At 41.6% G+C, this 18,486-nt stretch overlaps 1 protein-coding gene across 1 annotated transcript; it reads right to left on the bottom strand.

The window, feature by feature from the left end:
* Positions 1–1,904: 1,904 nt before the first annotated feature.
* Positions 1,905–18,142, bottom strand: CDV3 (CDV3 homolog). The gene is made up of 5 exons (XM_075587115.1): positions 17,586–18,142; positions 7,559–7,635; positions 6,052–6,188; positions 5,056–5,215; positions 1,905–4,255 (listed from the first exon to the last, which is right to left on the bottom strand). Exons 1-5 carry the CDS (start codon positions 17,847–17,849, stop codon positions 4,129–4,131), a joined length of 765 nt encoding a protein of 254 aa, XP_075443230.1. The 5' UTR covers positions 17,850–18,142; the 3' UTR covers positions 1,905–4,128.
* Between the last annotated feature and the right edge of the window lie 344 nt (positions 18,143–18,486).

Consider the following 18,486-nt stretch of genomic DNA (forward strand, 5'->3'; position numbering starts at 1 on the left):
AAATTTATCAGGGCGGTAATAAAAACATATATGCACTCACATGGTGTAAGAGTAATAAAAGCACATCAGGGGTGGTTGTGACTGGAGTAGGCGCAGTCTGCGGTATCTTGCTTACAGCGTTCACCTTCCGCTGGCATCCACAGTTGTTGCTGCATCTCTCCTCACCACCACCTCGCAGTTTGCTTGCTTCCACACCTCTCGGCTTGAATACCCGGATGTCAGTCTCGGGAAGCAGTAGCGCTGTGATAGTCAATCTCTCACAGCTGCGGTATGCAAATTCGGGGACTCAGCGCATTTCACTGGACCGCCCAGTTTCACCAGGAGTGCTTCTTAGATGTCCTCTTACTTATACCCCAAGATCTATCCTGATTGGCTCACATCAATTAGCTCAAAAACGGGATATAAATAGTACAAAGGACTATAGTGACATAAGTTATATGTACACGGTAACATAAAACCAATGTCTTCGTATCAGAACATATACTAAGACCCAAAAATAAGTTAGCAGATGAAACTGGGCGGTCCAGTGAAACGCGTTGAGTGCCCAAATTTGCATACCGCAGCTGTGAGAGATTGACGATCACAGCGCTACTGCTTCCCGAGACTGACATCCGGGTATTCAAGCCGAGAGGTGTGGAAGCAAGCAAACTGCGAGGTGGAGTTGAGGAGAGACGCAGGAACAACTGTGGATGCCAGCGGAAGGTGAATGCTGTAAGCAAGATACCGCAGACAGTGCCTACTCCAGTCACAACCACCCCTGATGTGCTTTTATTACTCTTACACCATGTGAGTGCATATATGTTTTTATTACCACCCTGATAAATTTTGGAGGTCTTTTTGTTCTTATACCCCAAAAAGGTCTTTACACACTGAGGAATATTGGCTGCACTATTTGAAAATGCTTGAATTACACTGAAAGTATGAGTATGCAATCTATAGGATACTTAGATATAGGAGTATCACGTTATATAGACATATTGCACTATTTTGTGTTCTTATTTTTATTCACATAATCTGCGCTCCCCAGACAACGTATCTGCTGTGTATTGAAGAAGCAATTCTGTAGAGGGTTGAAGCTGCACTTTACATAGTATTGTATATTTATTTTACGTTTTTTGCACACTGATGTATTTACAATTGCACTAACATGTGCTTAAATCATTTGAATAACTAATTGAAAGGATTCAGGATTGGTTATATGCGCCGAGTTAATAACACACTCCACTATCATCTAATATTTGCCTTGATCTTAGAACGGTTAGGTTCTCCAATTAGAAATACCCCTCAACAGGATAGCACATTTGTCTAGTGACTATCAATGGCCCCAGATATCTTGCCCCTCACGTGTTCAAAATCAATGATTCTTAAACCAGAGGTACCCAATATAAATTTGTCTTGGCCTACAGTCAGTCAAACTAACGCAACATGGAATATTAGTCTGCCTATGGTCGTGTCTTACAACTTGTATTCATTTTCCTCATCTGATTAAACCGCTTCTAATTAACTTTGAAGAATGAGAAATACAGTACATCATGTGTGCAAATTACAAGCGCATGGATGACACTACTTGCAAAGATACTTTACCTATTCCAGACACCTGGTTATGGTTCCTAATACAACTCTATGCTATTGCAAAAGAGCTTTGGTTAATTTATTTGGAAGGGAGAGGTCACATTCCTCTACTGCAACTTGGCAAACCACAGTTTCAGGTTCTAAATGAAGGCATAGACAGGACAGGTCATTTTTAATTATGCTTCATCCAGAAAGTCAAACTATGAAGGAGTGACATGGAAGGAAACGTCATAAGGTAGCAGTGGTACATTCTGATCCTGCCCATATAAAACAAAAACTACAGGCCCCTCGAACAATTGAATTAATAACAAAGTTAATAGAAAACACCCATGTTATTTGTATTGAAATTGTAATTTTATTAGCAAGAAACAAAAACACAGATGTGTTTATTTTATAGACATTTCAATGTATTCAGTTTATTAATGTCACAGGTATTTCTTGTTTTGACCAATCCATGCCTGAGAATCGCATAATGGACAGTCTCCATATACCCATCACAAAGCATGTTAAAAACCTTGATTTGTTTATTGTCATTTTATAACCTCTAAAATTGTAACAGAAATTGGATTTAAAAAAAAAACCTTACTGGTCTTCATATGCCTGAAGTATGTAATGAAAATGAAACTACAGTCTACCACACATTCCAGATAAATAACCTCATTTCAACTTTCATTTTTAAATCACATACCTGCAACTAAAGACCTAATGTTTGTTGGCAAAGATTCAGACTGACTACTCTATATATGCGGTGAAGTCACTTATGTTTGCTAGAAAAGAGTTTGGCTCAAAAAAAAAAATCAAAAAAAGGGACTAAAATATTCTGGCACGATGAAGCTGTTTACTACAGATGGGCAAAAAACAAAAACAAAAAAAAAATGGTTCAATGTCCGACATTCAATTCAAGAGTATTTAAAATGCAGATAGAATATTGGTTCAAAGACACATTCTTGTTTAAAGTTTCCCCCCCTTGGCTTTGGGTTTGTTTTCTTATAAATCCCAGAATGAAGAGGACATTTAAGATATTTAGAGGGGCTCATCCACAATAAATGTTTGCCAAATCTTTAAAGTGGAACGCAGAAACTAACGAAGTCTATACAAGATAATTTGCTAAAATTCTTTGCACAGTGTGCAATTCATGAGTCTTGAATACAAAAATCCAACCAGAACTCAACACCATAATTGCAACCCATGAAACTAATGACAGGTAAGTAGAGCGTGGCGTGTTTTAATTAACATCCATGTAAAGGTTATATGTCAATTGTTTACTTTAGACCGACACCCCCAAAGTTTTATTTTAGGACAGGGATTTTTAGTCTGCATTCCAACTATTATACAGTAAACTGAAAACTGATCTAGCTGACCAACCCCCACAAAAGTGGTGCCACCAGGTTCTCCAAACTGGCTTGTATTGTACCAAGTCTAACAAAGTGTTGGAGTCACGGTAACATAGGGTATGGCCACAATGCAAATGCCTTTTTCCCCATTGTATAATGCACAGACCTGTCAGCTGCATGGCTTTTCTGGACATGCGAGTTTGACAGTACGCTACACTACACAAATGGATAACTAAAAATAGTTTTTCAGCCAATGATGCAACTTGTGAATAGACCGTGGATTTTGCACTTGCTTAAATGGTAACACTTTCTGGGGGGAAAAAAACAAACGGCATATTTACGAAGAAAAAAAACGTTTGAAGTCCTTTGTTGATGGGGCCACCACTACACCCACGGGGCTAAAAATGTCTATCAAATATGGCTGCACCGTAAAAACAGCAGTTTTTGCCAATTATTTTTCTGAACCGGTTGCCAAGTTTTACTTTTCCCCTGCTATTTGTGAAGCTCTTTTTTACCCTGCAAAAAAGGTAACAAACTACAGCTTTGCCCTATTTACGTAAACAGTGAATGTTTAGGATTTCAGAAACGTGCATCAATTACCCACCTAAGGAAAGATTGTAAAGACCCGGTAATGGTGTTTAGACGAAATAATCCCATTAAGGTCACTTAAATCATTGACACAGAGCAGACAACAAAATAAAGAGCTTACGTATTAGAGATGTTTCAGTCTGTGTATAATAAGCCTTCCACTCCGTCCCCCCAAATCATACAGCTACTTGAAACAGGTCCAATCTCTGCTTTATCTCTCAAAGAGCTTACAATCAATGCTGTGTCTGCTACAAGCATAGCAATTCTGAGGTAGTCAACCTTGGTCAAAGCTCAGCATAAAAAAGATTTGGAAAATGACCACTGAATGCTGCTTTTCTGGTTTCTTCTTAAAAGTGTAATGGTTTGGAAAACATTGGGAATTCTTGTTCAAATATTAGGGAAGAAAGAAAGAAAAGTGTCAGTGAATATTTAAGCTTCCATAATGCTGGAGATCCAATCATTTGCATCACCCAGTCTGCACCACAGAAGATCTGTATGGCTCAGAAGATCTTATGTCCATAGCCAATAGCTGTAGTTTGTTTACCTTAGTGGGTGGGTTAGAGGAGGAGGGGAAAAAAAAAAAAAAAAAAAAAAAAAAAAGCATTCCTTGAATCTTTGTGCGTCGCCTGCTTTTTTACTGTTCCCCTAGCACGGCATACTGGTTGTCTAACTGAAGTCGAAGTGCCTGGTTCTTCGCGGCTTCTTCCCTAGCGCGATTTTTATGCTTTACCATTTCAAAAGTCTTCTCCATTTCTTTGTCCCTGATGAAGAAAAACAAATACATTAACACGAGACAACAAATTACTGCCAGATGAAAACGGAGCCACATAACAAAAGACTAGATTATGAGGTACTAACATTTAATTCAGTTACAGTGAAATGTTTGCGCATTAGCCCAGATTTCCGACTAAATGCTCTTAATTTCAAATGTCCTGGTATCGCCTCTGAAAGCCCTATACAGTTTTCATATTGTGCCCAGTAATGCTTTGTGGTAGGATTACTGCTCATTGTTGTACACAACTGAATTCATGGGTTTATATTCACTTTTGTGCAATAGGCATCAATGCTTATTAAAGTGAGCACATCAAGATATGCACAAATTGATATTAAAGCAATTAAATTACTCTTATGTTTAAAAAATATGGGAACTGGAGGGGCCCTCTGAAGTTGCAATCCGTTTTCAGTTCCAGGTCCAGAGATACTTAGCGCTGAAGTTACCAGGTTTAAAGCTCCCTTCAGGAGAAACAAAATGGCTGCCAAATCGCAGGCCAATAGAAAGCACCAACATCGGTTGCGGCTGCCTATTGGACGGCCATTTAAATCCCCTATAAAAACCAGGAAGTAATACCAGTACCATCATTGGTAAGTATCTTGGGAACCAGGTGGTCCCTGGATCAAATAGGAACACTGTTCAGCTCGGAGGATCCAGGTCCAATCCTGTAAAAAAAAAAGTAAGCGGGATTGCGGCTTAAAAACAAAAAACATCCAAAAGTGCTACATGCTAGCAGGGAGAGTATAACACATGTGTGTGTTCATATCATTAACATTGCATTGTACTTACCTGCGGGATTCTATATGCTTGGCAGTGGATTGCAGCGACGGGAACTGTGTATCGCTAAAAATCTCAGGTGGACCCTGTGGTTTTCGTGTTGTGGCAGAGGCTCTGGCTGCAGGCGGTCTATATACACCACTCGACTGTACAGGCTCTGGAGCTTCTGCAACTAAAGAGAAAACAAAAACAAACTTTCAGTATAGCCACACCAATGTTATCAATTCCTTCAAGTGCGGCAGAGAATGTCAAAAAGGATGAAAGAATCCGCAACGGTCAGTGAGGCCAACTACAAATAAACTTCCCACAAAAGTGGGCCTTATTTTACTGCCTCCCAAATCTCAACAACTTGCCGGGCTTATTGCAGGAAGGAACAAATTGCGACGTCAATAAAACTTCTGATGAAGATTGTAGTTTGAAAATGTCAGCGATGCAGTGAATGTAAAGCATCTTGATGAATCCATGTTGCGTCAGAATCCAATGAATTGTGAACGCTTCGGTTTACATGCCAAAACGTTATTAGCGGTGCAAGAATACAGACCCATATCTACTAAGCAGTGCTACACTGCGGCCTACAGACTTGAATGAGCTGTACGGAATCTCGTAACACAGCCAGATGTGTCATACCAAATAGCACAGCTTAAACATAGGCCAGGGTCTCCAATAAAGCATTAAGAAAAAGCTTCAAGCAGCAATATATTCAAAATCAGACTTTCTTTTTAAAACAGATAAATCAGTTGTGTAGTATTTGATACTTACTGCATTGCTCTCACCCACCCCACGATGCCCATTTTAATGGTTTAAGCTTCCTTGGGTTGCTATAACAAGCATTTAGTAAGGCACAGCACTGCCTCTTGAAATAGATAAGACATCGTGTGTACCTGGGGAGGCAGCATTTGTCGATCGACCAGCTATTTACGTTAATTACATTTCCTTAAAGGTAAGGAAATGCGGCATCTATAATAATAAATGCACACAACACTGTATTGCCACGTTAATATATCGTACCTATATTTACAGGGGCTTGAGCAGTAGCCGTCTTATTCCAAGGACCAGATATTTTCTCTGTGCCGTAACCTCCAGCATCTTCCCACTCCCCACCATGCTCTTCCTTTCTATCATTGTCATCATCCTCCTTTTCATTGCTGCTCCAAAAAAAAAAATACAAAAATAATACAAGCGGTTTAAGCCTTGAAGCTGAAAACTTAAATCCAAACATGGTTCTGATCATGGTAACATTTGCCAACTATTGTCTAAGCGCTATAAAACAAATGTACTGGAATCCTAATCAGCGGTCACTCCCAAAACGGACGATTACATCATTTGAGTGTGATATTGGGTGTTAAGAAAATAGAACAGCCAATACATTTGATTTTTTTCTATGAGAAAGTGGCGGTTGGTCCCAAATTAGCATTACACAGATTGACGCACCCCTACTTTCATATAATTACAGTAACTAAACAATGATGCACCCAGACTACCATTTCCTGAAATTAGACAGAGGTATCCTGCAATGAGTCACTGAACTGTCAGAATATAAAGATTGCCCCTTTTATTTTATCTGTCAGAGATGGCTTGTTTATTCTGCTACAGATGTGAACTTTAGCTTAGGGGGAGGAGGGTCAGTGCTTCAGTTTTACAAATATGGGGCTATCATAAATGAGGGCACAACCATCATTGTGATTTCTGCAATTTCTCCTAAACTAATCCTCGTTTCACACCATCTACTGTCTAACTTGCAGCTGGTGGTGTAAAATCCAATTAAATTTGACCATATGCTCAGCTGTAGATAAGCAGCTAAAAATAGATCAAACAGGGATACAAATATTTTATAGTCTGCTTTTTTTCAGCTATGGGTCTCTATTCGCAAGTTGTGGACGTGTTTAAAATACAACAATTTTATACAGACACTGGACGTCAGAAATCTAGTATAGGAAAATAAGGCATGGTAATCAAAACAAATCCAATAAAAGAATGTCAAAGGCGAGCCATAATATATTGTGAGGATCTGAACACCAAGCTAACTTAGGTGCTAACATTTCAGTTATAGGCAGGTCTCAGTCTTGATGAACCTCAATGACCAAAATATTACTCAGTTGTATAATATAGAAGCAGGCACACATGTAAGTATACAAATACGTACGAGAGACACAGCCAAACTGAAAACAGCGAGTTTTTTCAAACATCCCTACCGTGGAATGCACAGCCTACTCTGAAAATGTAAGCTCAAACCTTGCATACTTGAGCTATCAAAAAATTGCTCATTTTAGATTTAATGAAATGCCTTGTCTCCACAGGATCATCAGGTGTTAGTAACGCTGGACTGGTGACAGAAATTAAAAGCGGTTGCTATGCATTGAGATTCTCATACATGGGGTCTGGACTCTGCTTTATTTTATAGGATCTAATCTAATCACAAGCTACAAATGAAAACTGGGTCTAGTCGCAAACCAATGGAGCTGTGTGACTTTAGTGTTCCATTATGTTAACGCATCAAAAAGGAATAAGAAATTACCCGATTTGTAATGACTGAAGCCTAAGCCCACTGTAATCGACTTCTTTCTGCTCAAACTCTTTCCATTCATCTTCAGCCTAAAAAACAGGAGAGAAACAAAAGACAACATATTTAGCTTTAAAAAGGTGTGGTTCCACCGACGATGGGTTTTGGTCTATGTATGAAGCAGGGGGTGCCCCAGAGCTGAACCAAGTTAATGTCAGTTCCGAGACCCCCTGCTTCCCGAGACACTTACCTCTGTATGACCAGACTCAGCTATTGGAAGAATATGGAGGTTTAAATGAACCAGACATGGGAGCCCACAATGTGAAACTAAACTACTCTGTGGTGCTACCCTACTAAATGATAAACAAAAATATAACTGGAACAATAAAATAAACAAATACAAAATATGCAAACGCAGCAACAATAATTAAATATGGCACATTCGATGCAGCACTAGAAAATACCTTCCACAAAGGCATACAGGAGTCCAAAAAAGTCCAATATAGTGCCCTACCTCATTAGGGCTAAGTTCTATGTAATCTCTTCAATGAGAAAAATGGTGCTATTTATGCCCCATGTCCTTAGAGACTAGGTATCCATCCACATAGCATTACTACTCGGTCGCATTGCTGATAAACCTCTCTCACCAACTGGCCTACCAGCTCTTGCGACAGAGCCCTGTTCCCCGAGGGGGAGCCATTTACTGCTGGCTTAGATCCAATACAAGCCGTATCTTACCCACGGCATTAGCTATTCAGAGGAGTGGCGCAGTAGACACTTGTACGGTGATACCCATCAACGTAGCCATACCCACACAGGCCATCGCTCTGTTATGTGTTCCTCTGCATATACAATTGTGCCCCTTGTATTTGACTTTAGTCTACAGCAGGGGTGCGCAAAAAATTTCTGGGGGTGCACGGCAGTTGCCCAGGCCCCGCTCTCTTCCCCAAGGCATTTTAATTAAATGCTGGGGGATCGCGTGAGGCCTCTAACTTTACTGACCTTGTCTTACGCGACGCCTCGCCAACGCAGCAGCAAATTACACCGCGGGGTCACAACGTCATTTGACACCGGACACATGGTGAGGGGTGCGAGTGTAGACAGTGGGGCAGTTTGCGCACTTCTGGTCTATAGGACCCAAATACATTCGGTTTTATACACACTGGTACTCACCTTTTGCGCCAGGGACATTCTACCATTGCACCTCATGCCCCAATGTAAACCGTGCAATGTAAACCCTGCACTAGTTAACTCTTTACACTTCATTTACTTCCAGTTACACACTTTAAAATCAGCGAGTGCATGCAATTTGGTGGCTTTTTCCTCATTGCCCACTCCATTTGTGGAGTGACGCTCGGACTCTGATATCTGTTTGTGAATTATCTATTACATCCCCTAGTGCACCCTGATTTTGGGTGTGTCTCCCTTCCAAGGACAAAACATAACCAAATGGATTTCTTCTCTTCCATTTTATTATTGTGTGTTTGCTTATAGGTTTGTTGGTCCTTCCCTTTTAGCCATTTGAGTAGCGCAGGATATTGGACTTGGATTTGTTTTGGAAAAAGACACTTTGCCGTAGGGCATGGAAATCGGATCGGCTGCGTTGTGGCCAAAGAACAGCAGAAATTGACAATTACTGCAGGCTTTGGGGACAAGTTATTTTTTAAAGGGGGGGTAACTGCTTTATAGGGTTTCATTGAGCCCACTTTTAAAAACAGGTGATATTTTTGAGAACTCCACCTTTTTCTTTTTACATTTCTGAATAGTCTTGCTGCATGTTTGCCAGGTATCAGGGCCTAAAAAAGGTAAAGCCCATTCCAGATAGTACAACAAAACCGTCAATGAATTAAGATTAAACAGTCCTCTCTATATAGGCCTCTCCACACCAAATCCCTCATAAGTCTAAGCAGGGACGTAAAACACGGAGGGGAAAAAGCAGACAGATTAGATCCAAAAAAAAACCACAAAAAAAAAAAACAAAGTTAGACAGACCCAGATATTGATCAATATACACACAATAAGTAAAAATATCAAATGACAAACTCAATTTGGGAGGAAAAATCATATCGTAAATGTATTCCTATGCAAGTACTGCACTAACTCATGGGGACATACAAAAGCAATTTCATTCCTTGATGCGCAATACTGTGTGTAATATGGGAGAGGAAAGTATTTCAAACGCAGACTTCCATAGACAAAAATACATCTTAACCTAACGTGAAGTTTATTAGAATTTTACTGAAAGCCAATAGCATAAACTCTTCATACAGGATTCTGCTATATATCTGAACAGGTCAATGCCACCCAGAAGAAAAAGCACATTTTACCAGGTGTTCTTGTTTTCTTTATCACTTTACACCAAGATGTGCTGGTACTTGGCTCAAATACAGTACAAACTACTTCACCATAAATTGCTCTGTATCAGGTATAATTTGATTTATATAGCACCAGTGTACACAGCGCTCAACAAAATTACAAGGTAAATAAAGAACAATGAAGATGAGCATAAACAAAGCCTCCACAGTTCCAGTTTAGTCACTTGAGGTCCTGACCCTTTAGCGAATCTGTATGTCAGCAGCATACAACCACAGAAAATGGCTGCATATAACAGATACCAATATAAAGCAGGGTACCACATCCTCCATATTGTGGAGGCAAGCCTGGTCTTCCCTCTTCTACCATTTTGTGGTTCTGTATCAGTCCCTGAAGGAGGGAACACTTGCAACCTTATTAAAATGATCTCTACGCTACGCCATCACAGTTCTGTTTTCTGACTGAAAATCAAATCAAAATCCACTCAAAGGTATAAAAACATCACACATTTAGAAGGATGTGCTGCGACACTTCATGTGGTATTAAATTGCCACCACAAGCAGATATCCTTTTTTTTTCACTTAAGTTTTTCCAACAGTTGTGGGAGGGGTGGGGGGGATACAAAAATCAAAAGGGGGTGGGGGAGGGATGAATGGTGCAACATGCCAGACGAGCCCATTTCACATACTAAAAATACATAATACATGACCACTGGCCAAAATAGTCTTACTTATATAGATACTTTAACTTCATTTCAGATCAATTCTGTTCATAACCCACTTTATCTTGTGTTTTTGGGATGGCTGACCCTCCGAGCAAACTGGAGGACAGAGGGCCTCACTGCAGGATGTTGGACCGATGTGTTCAGATATCCTTTTTTAAATTCAGAAATCTTAACCTTTATAGTAGACTTAGCAGAAGCCTGGTATGGCATGGCCCCATGGCATGCTATAGACCCTCAGAACACACTAGCTTCTTAAGGTGTGATTGGCCGACCACTCCAAGTAGAGCATGCATTAGAATAGGGGCACGTGAAATTTTCTAGAAAGCGGTGCAGTACTTAAGAGGCCCCGCGCTCTTCCCCGAAGCATTTAAATTAAATGCCGGGTGAGCGCGCAAGGCTTAAGCTCCCTTACCCGACGCGGAAAACTGACGCTGCGCGTGGGGGGGTCACGACATCGTGACAGAATCGCGGGGGGGGGGGGGGGACAGTCGCCGAAAAAAAAAACAAATATCAGTGACTACCATATTTCTGGTAGCACTGTCGCTCCGTCGCTGTCACGTGCAGCACGTGACGACAATGCATTTGTTTTGCCGCAACTGCGCTGTCGGCGCTTTAAGCATAGCCTTAAACACGACAGTTCTAACATCGTGGTCGTCCCCGGCAATTTAAGCCACAACCATGGAAAACTCGCTACCTCCAAAAATGTGTATGAACGGCTGAATGTTATCGGTGGAAATGTGCAAAAGCCGATTTCTTCAGCTATAAAATTCATACTCCTAGAACACAGACCTTTCCCAGCAAACCTACTTTTCTTCTCATACCTATGCTATCCTCTAACCACCAATGTTTATTTTTCACCTTTAACTCCCATCTCTGCCCAAATGCACCTGCACTCCCTTCCATTGTAACAGCCAAGACCTCACACCCTACTTCACAGATAAGACAGTCCATCAGACATGACATCTCTTCGTGTCAGGGTCCACATGCACCCACTATCTCTGTTTGCACACCTAAATCTACCCTCAGTTCATTTTCCCGTGACCGAGGATGAAGGCTCTGTGCTCCTCATCTCACTTTACAACCTGCTCCCTCACATCTCCTCCACTCCCCCTCTCAGGCAGACTAAGCCACAAGGCAACACCTTTTTATTTTAACCTCATCTCTGGCAAATTCCCATCTTTTCAATAATATCACAATCAACACAAATTCACTACTTAAGTCATCTTTGACACTGCCCTCTCCTTCATACCTCACATTCAAGCCCTCGCCACGTTCTGCCATCTCCACCTACAAAATATTGCTAGGATACGACCTTTTCTTCATCATGACGCAACCAAAATTCTAATTCATTCACTTATCCTGTCCCATCTATGCAACTTTCTAGTTGGCATTCTCCCTGTCCGTCTGTTCCAACTCCAGTCTATTAAACATGCTGCTGCCAGACTCCTCTGCCTCAGTTACACTAGGTTAGGCCCAAAACGTCTGAAATCAGATCGTTTCGGAGTCTGTCTCAGCCAAATTTCTGTAGCAGTTAATAAAGAGGTTAATTTTAACAAGCAATAATCTGAATTTTTAAAAAATCTTAATTTTATTGCATTCATAAAAAATATATATATAAGGCGAATAAGATATAAAGGATAGTAAGAAAAAAAAAAAAAAAAAAACACAACACTGGTCTGTTTTGGTTTCTTGGAAAAAATTATTTGCAATGAGTCTCACTGAGGATAAAGTGCAACCAAGTATTTCTCAACTACCCTTGTTCCTATGAGGGGCAAAAAGCAGGACAAAGACATTACTGTACTTTGAAAAGTCCTGGGAGGGACTAGTTGGAGAAATTAAAATCACGTCTCAAGTTTCAATTTATTAAAACAAAACAGGCAATCCCACAGATTTAATCCCTTTAGTGTCTTTGTGCTCTCAGATTGGCACACAGGCTTGTTCACAATCCCCATTTTTGTAGCAAGAGTTTGGCAAATCAAATCCACAGCTGTCAAGGAGTCACAAACATTCTGGAACAGAAAACCCATCTTCTTTTTCTGTGCTGATGTCTATGGGCAGATCTGTCATGTGAATGCTACACGAGCGATCACATGACCATTATGCATCCTGCAACTCAAGGGCTTAAACTTGCTGCTGGTTCATTTGCCCATACAAACTTGTGAGCACTGCCATGTACGCCTTCATCTTACAATAACACTTCATACACAGCATCCAGGGCAATGCACAACAGTGTGGTATTCTTAGTGTGACTAAATCCCTCACAAATTACCTCAGAAGTTAGTTATATGGGACCATAAAGCCAAATGCATGGCAACATGTGGCAAAATATGCCCTATGTGAACTGAAACAAAGCGTAGTGTGCAGTGGACAAAACATTTTACAGAAAAGGCCCAAGTACAATAATATAGATGTATTTTTCAGATGTCTTCCAATCACAGGACCACACAGCAGCCTTAAAGTACCGTATTTACCCGAATATAGGGCGAGGTTTTTTGCCTAAATAGTCCTGCCAAAACCTGCACTTGCACTATATTCGCAGCCTTGTATTTACCTATGGGGGGGAAAGTCTGAATGGCTGCCAGGAGCTCCCGGTCGTCCCGACACCGGTGCCGAACAGAGCAGGTGGCACCGACCTGAGGAGGTGAGAGACACAGCAGCAGGGAACCCCCTTATACGAATCTGGTCCCAGCGCTGTGGGAGGCTGACAGTGGAGGACCTGTGGAGCTGCACCGAAGGGACCACAGGTAAGGAGAGGCGGCCATTTTGTCCCGGAGCTTCACTGCAGGCTTGCCCCCACCCCTCCCTACTGCTCATCAGCTGTTCGGCCCGACAGACTTCACAGGCTGATCCCAATTACATACACAGTGTACATATTTCTGGGGCAATAAAATTTCCCAAGAAAAAAAAAAGAAAAGGAAGAAGACCCCTTGGCAAGGAACAGGCCTATATTTTTCCTGTAGAACACCTTAACTGTAGGGGTCGTATTATGTGCGAGGTCGCACTATATTCGGGCCAATACGGTAGCAGGTAGTTTGTAGACAGATATACTGCCACAATATGAAACAGTAACACTCTTGGCTGATCGATTTGTTAACAGCACAGTTGCATGTGCAAAGTAAAACATCCCGGTTTGTCAGTTTGATAGCCTTAAAACTCTGTAATGGTCAAAAGAAATTTTCAAGAGATGTGACACTTAATACAACCCATTCCAAATCTATGAAAAAATGTGGTCACAAAGTCTGGGGGCATATATGGTCAACATTAGTGGCAACATGTCTCACACAAAGCCACAAGTGTCAGTGGACAGAGAAGCAAAGCTTAAAAATGATGAATATGCAAACAAAAAACATGCCTTGTAGAAAATTCTTGAACATTGTGATGTGACAAAACCAGCAGAAGGGTATTATGTATAGACAGTGAAGCACATGCAGGGCAACAAAAGCACATGAATGGCAGCATGTAGCACGCACAGCCAATGATGGCCGCATACCAGGCATTGAAGTAGGCGGAGGCTGCAATAATAAAAAGGCCAGTAGTAGTGGCCAATACTGGCTTCCCATCAATGCTAGAAAAGAATATAGCGATCGATATGTATGAATATGTGTGCATGTGCATATGTATGTGTGCCTGAATGTTAGTCACGGTGTATACAGCACTTTACAAAAAGGTGTGTGGGAGTGTATACCAATGGTCTGGGTAGGTGTAGAAATGTAAGAGGGTGTTGCATAACTATTAATGTGGTCCCTCTTGATATATAGGGATAGAATTACATTGTACATTTGTATGTGTAAGAGACAGCTATATGTGCATTCATATAGTGCAGTATGTATAGACATGGCATTTAGCACTCATGGGAAGCGAGTTACAATCTCCTTACAAAAAACAATCCAAGTGCAAATACTAAATTGGTTTATAATATGTAAAAAGCAATAAATTCACAAGCAGAATAGCCTACTGTAATTTGCAAGTGGCCACACCTGAGGTCAGTTAAATACGTGCTTAGGACAGAAAAAGGGACTGAAGTTTGTCTTGTATAATACTAGAACATGAGAAAAACCATCTTCATTGCCTCAGAGACACCAATTTCAGAGAGGAGAGGAAAGCATATTTCACACCAATTTGAGATTAGCTAGGTAAGGGGTTATCAGGTCACAAGGCTCATCCTGCATTCTGTAAACTAGGTTACACCACTGCCATGTGTTTCCATACGGATGGCCAATATGTAAAGTTTGGTCCTGTGAAAAAAACGCTATTATATTCAAGTTATTAGGCGAATCATCTGCCTGCCTTCATACTGCCTACAAAAAGCAGGTCAATGGGTCTTTGGCCAAAATCCCCACCCCCATAAAAAATAAGACGTAGCAGCAAATATGGGAAGATACTCCCACCAGGGGAAAAAAAAAAATGCAGGGACAAATGAGGGAGGTGAGGGGAAGCAGGAAACCTATACATACAACTGGTTTATATGGATTTGCAGAAAGTCTCAGCCCTATGCCAAGTGTCACCAAAATGCAATTTGAAATGATTTAAGAGGTCCTTTTTTCAAGTGGGAGAAATAGACTGGATTTGTGGTGACGTTTATGAACTTGAAGTGCTAGTTCTAGCTATGGCTTCCGCAATGTCTATTTCCTCAATACTTCCGGTAATAAAGTAGTCGAAGAGGAAATGGAAGATTGAGGTTTGCAATTTTTTAGAAGGAGGATCTAGCAATGCAAAAAGCTTTCCAGTCACAAACGCATCAAATTGAAGATTGTCATCTGCCGACTACCAAGAAAAAAAAAAAAAAGAAGACCCTCAAACGTGTGATTTTAGATGTTATTTTGTACAAATCAGTGTACATAAATGTAAAACAATGAAGTTAAATAATAGGATAAGCCTGCCATTAGCATGGAGAACGTCTATTGTATTATCTTTCTCTGTTACTGCAATAAATTGTCTACTGTGTCAAATGTGCAACTACACCACAGATGTCAACTTCCCACAGCTCAAAAGACATGGCGTATGTTACACTGATTGGCTTCTGAGAACCTGATTAATGATGTGCAACACACTTGCAAAGCTGTACATGAACGTAGTCCAGGGCTTTTACTTTAATAAACCTAAATCACCAGCAGCAACCCCCTTGCATTTAACCTCCAAAAGCAGCTGGAAAGGTGGCCAACACAAGGGAGAAAACAGCAATTGTGGACCTTGCCACAGAAGTACTAAAACTGAGTCCACAGTGCCACTGACTGCGCTTGGCGCGGTCAGCACAATGCATATTTATCTGTCCGGTCACGCTCAACGAGAGATAAAATTGTGTTTCAGGCATGCTGAAGGGTCACTGCGCTCAGCCACGCCACCCCCACCTCCATTCTGGGGTTAGTCCAGCGGAGTACAGGCAGTCCTCGTTTTACAACGCTTCCTTTTACAACGAATGGCTTATCCAACGCTATGCAATGCATACCTATGTTCATTTTTACAACGCCAAAACGGCTTATCCAACGCTCTGCAACATTGTTTATGTGTATATAATATATATATTATACAAAAAATAAAAATGTTATATTATGATATATATATATATATATATATATATAATACAGTATATGCACTATATAATTTATGTGTGTGCTGCATATCTTATTGTCTGCGGAAAATATTTTGTGAATTTTAGCATTAAAAATGCCTTCATGAACAGAACCTTTCATTTAAAACAGTGTTCCTATGGGAAAACGTGTTTCGCTTTACAACGTTTCGCTATCCAACGCCATTTTGAGTAACGCATTGTGTCGGATAACCGAGGACTGCCTGTATATGCAAGATGCTAACCAAGAGAGGGAGTCCATCTCAGCCAACCATTGAGGCGAGTCGAAGCTCTGTGGGCTTTTCAAAGTTGCTCTGTTCGAAATAGAGCGACCGGCTTCGTTTGGAAGCCTGAAAAGTTTGCCTCGCAGAGACTAAGTCACGACTTTTGCACCCAAGTTCTCATAATCGAACGGAGCGGTCGCGGCTATGAATTGTAGTCGAAGAGAGGACCAGGAGTATATCCGGGTCAGGGTAAGCTCATCCAATCAGACACCCTGCACCTAGGAAAGCCTAGATTTTGCCACCAGTAAGTGTATTTTTTAACTGTTCCGTTTGTATTTCTCCTTGTACATGGGTTTATCAAAATAAACGCAATTTGTTATTACTATCTTGTCCTGCCGAATGATCCAGGTAACATATAAATGGTGTAAAAATTACCTGGTCTCCCGTGACAGAGGATATCTAGAGTGTGTTAACAAGGCTGTATTCAGGGATCCTCCATTCAGTACACAAATCACACAGTAAAGAACAGCAAAATGAAAATCACCCGGGAGGGGGGGGGGCGAGATTTTACCATTTCATTGCTGCTGGGGACCCAACACATTCCTTCCCCAAACCCCCCACAGAATCTATCTCATAGGGAGTAATTTTATAAGGTTTTCCCTTCTGCTAAGCTCTCATGACTTTCCACTCGTATGTGACATATATGTATGTTACATACATGTATGTGACACACACACACATATATATATATATATATATATATATATATATGACACATACATACATATATATATATATATATATGTGTGTGTGTGACATATGTGACACACATATATATATTATATAACACACTTGTCTGTCTCCTCAAACCCCCGCAGCACATATACCCAATCTAGTGGGCCACCTCATGTATATACTCTCCCACATTAATGTACACGCACCTATTTTCTGCCTCTACATCTGCATGTATATATCGGCCTTTTTTTACACATGGGACACCAAATGTAAACACGTGTCCTCTTATTAGCCACGCGTATACCCGGGTGTGGCACAGGCCCCTCCCTACATGTATATACCGGCCTTTTATACACATGGGACACAATACGTATACGCGTCTCATATATACCCGGGTGTGGCACAGGCCCCTCCCTACATGTATATACGCCTCTCACCTGCCCCATCCCATGTAAAGAAATATAATATATATATATATACCCTCCTCTCGGGCCGCGTTTTATCTTGGTGGGAGTCCTGTCCGTCGTTCCTCCCGGATCGCTCCTTCTTCATGCTCTTGCCCCCTCCGGATAACGATGATGTGGCGAACGAAGATGACGAAGGCGCCGGGGTCCCATCCGGCGGCCTGGCTGCCCCTTTAGTCCCGACTCCTCCGCCGCCGCCTCCTCCCTTCTCTTTCTTCCCTTTCTTCTTGTCCCTCTTGGCGAAGAAATCGTCCAGGCTCCTCTCCTCGGGCTCGGCCATGGCGGCGAGAACTTCGCACGATGTGTGTGCGTGTGACGGTTACACTGACTGAGGCCGCGCGCCGGTCACACTGACTGAATGACGCAGGGAGACCGGAAGTGCTGCCCACACCCGGGAACCTACCTCAGCAACTCACTACCCGATGAGGGGGGGGTGGACCGCTGCAAAGACCAGCCACTCCTTAATAGAGCACAGTGTTACGTGTGCGCGCAACTCCCCCCTCCTGGAAGTGGTGCAGTCTGACTTCCCCGAGAACGTGTCTCGACGCGTGCGTCTTCTTTTCCTAGGCCGGCGCCTACGCTGTATAGCACGCTGCTTAGCGTCACGGCGTGCGCGTGCTAGAGAGGGGTGGGAGGGGACAAAAGTGCATGAAGTAAAGTGAGGGGATGGGAAGGATAAGTGAATGGTTCGCGCATGCGCGCTAGAGTTTGCACCGTGCCAGCAGGTGACGTCATAACAGGCTTTACCTACAAGAGCTACCAGTACATACATTTCATATTCGTATGTGCGGATTCAACAATCAGAAACCTTTATTTAAAGCAACAATCCCGGCAATTTTCTATGGGGGGTGGGGGGGAAAGCTAAGTTTGAAGCAGTGTGTTCTATGGAGCTGAACTGCATTAATTTCAGCTCTCAG

Source organism: Ascaphus truei, chromosome 2 (genome assembly GCF_040206685.1).
Source record: "Ascaphus truei isolate aAscTru1 chromosome 2, aAscTru1.hap1, whole genome shotgun sequence".
NCBI classification, from domain to species: Eukaryota; Metazoa; Chordata; class Amphibia; order Anura; family Ascaphidae; genus Ascaphus; species Ascaphus truei.

Excerpts from the sequence above, each read along its gene's own strand:
- CDV3 (XM_075587115.1), bottom strand. The coding sequence starts at position 17,849 with ATGGCCGAGCCCGAGGAGAGGAGCCTGGACGATTTCTTCGCCAAGAGG. Across the intron at positions 5,216-6,051 it reads TCAAGCCCCTGTAAATATAG|TTGCAGAAGCTCCAGAGCCT; the intron begins GTACGATATATT and ends TTTTCTCTTTAG. Across the intron at positions 4,256-5,055 it reads AAGCATATAGAATCCCGCAG|GGACAAAGAAATGGAGAAGA; the intron begins GTAAGTACAATG and ends TTTCTTCATCAG.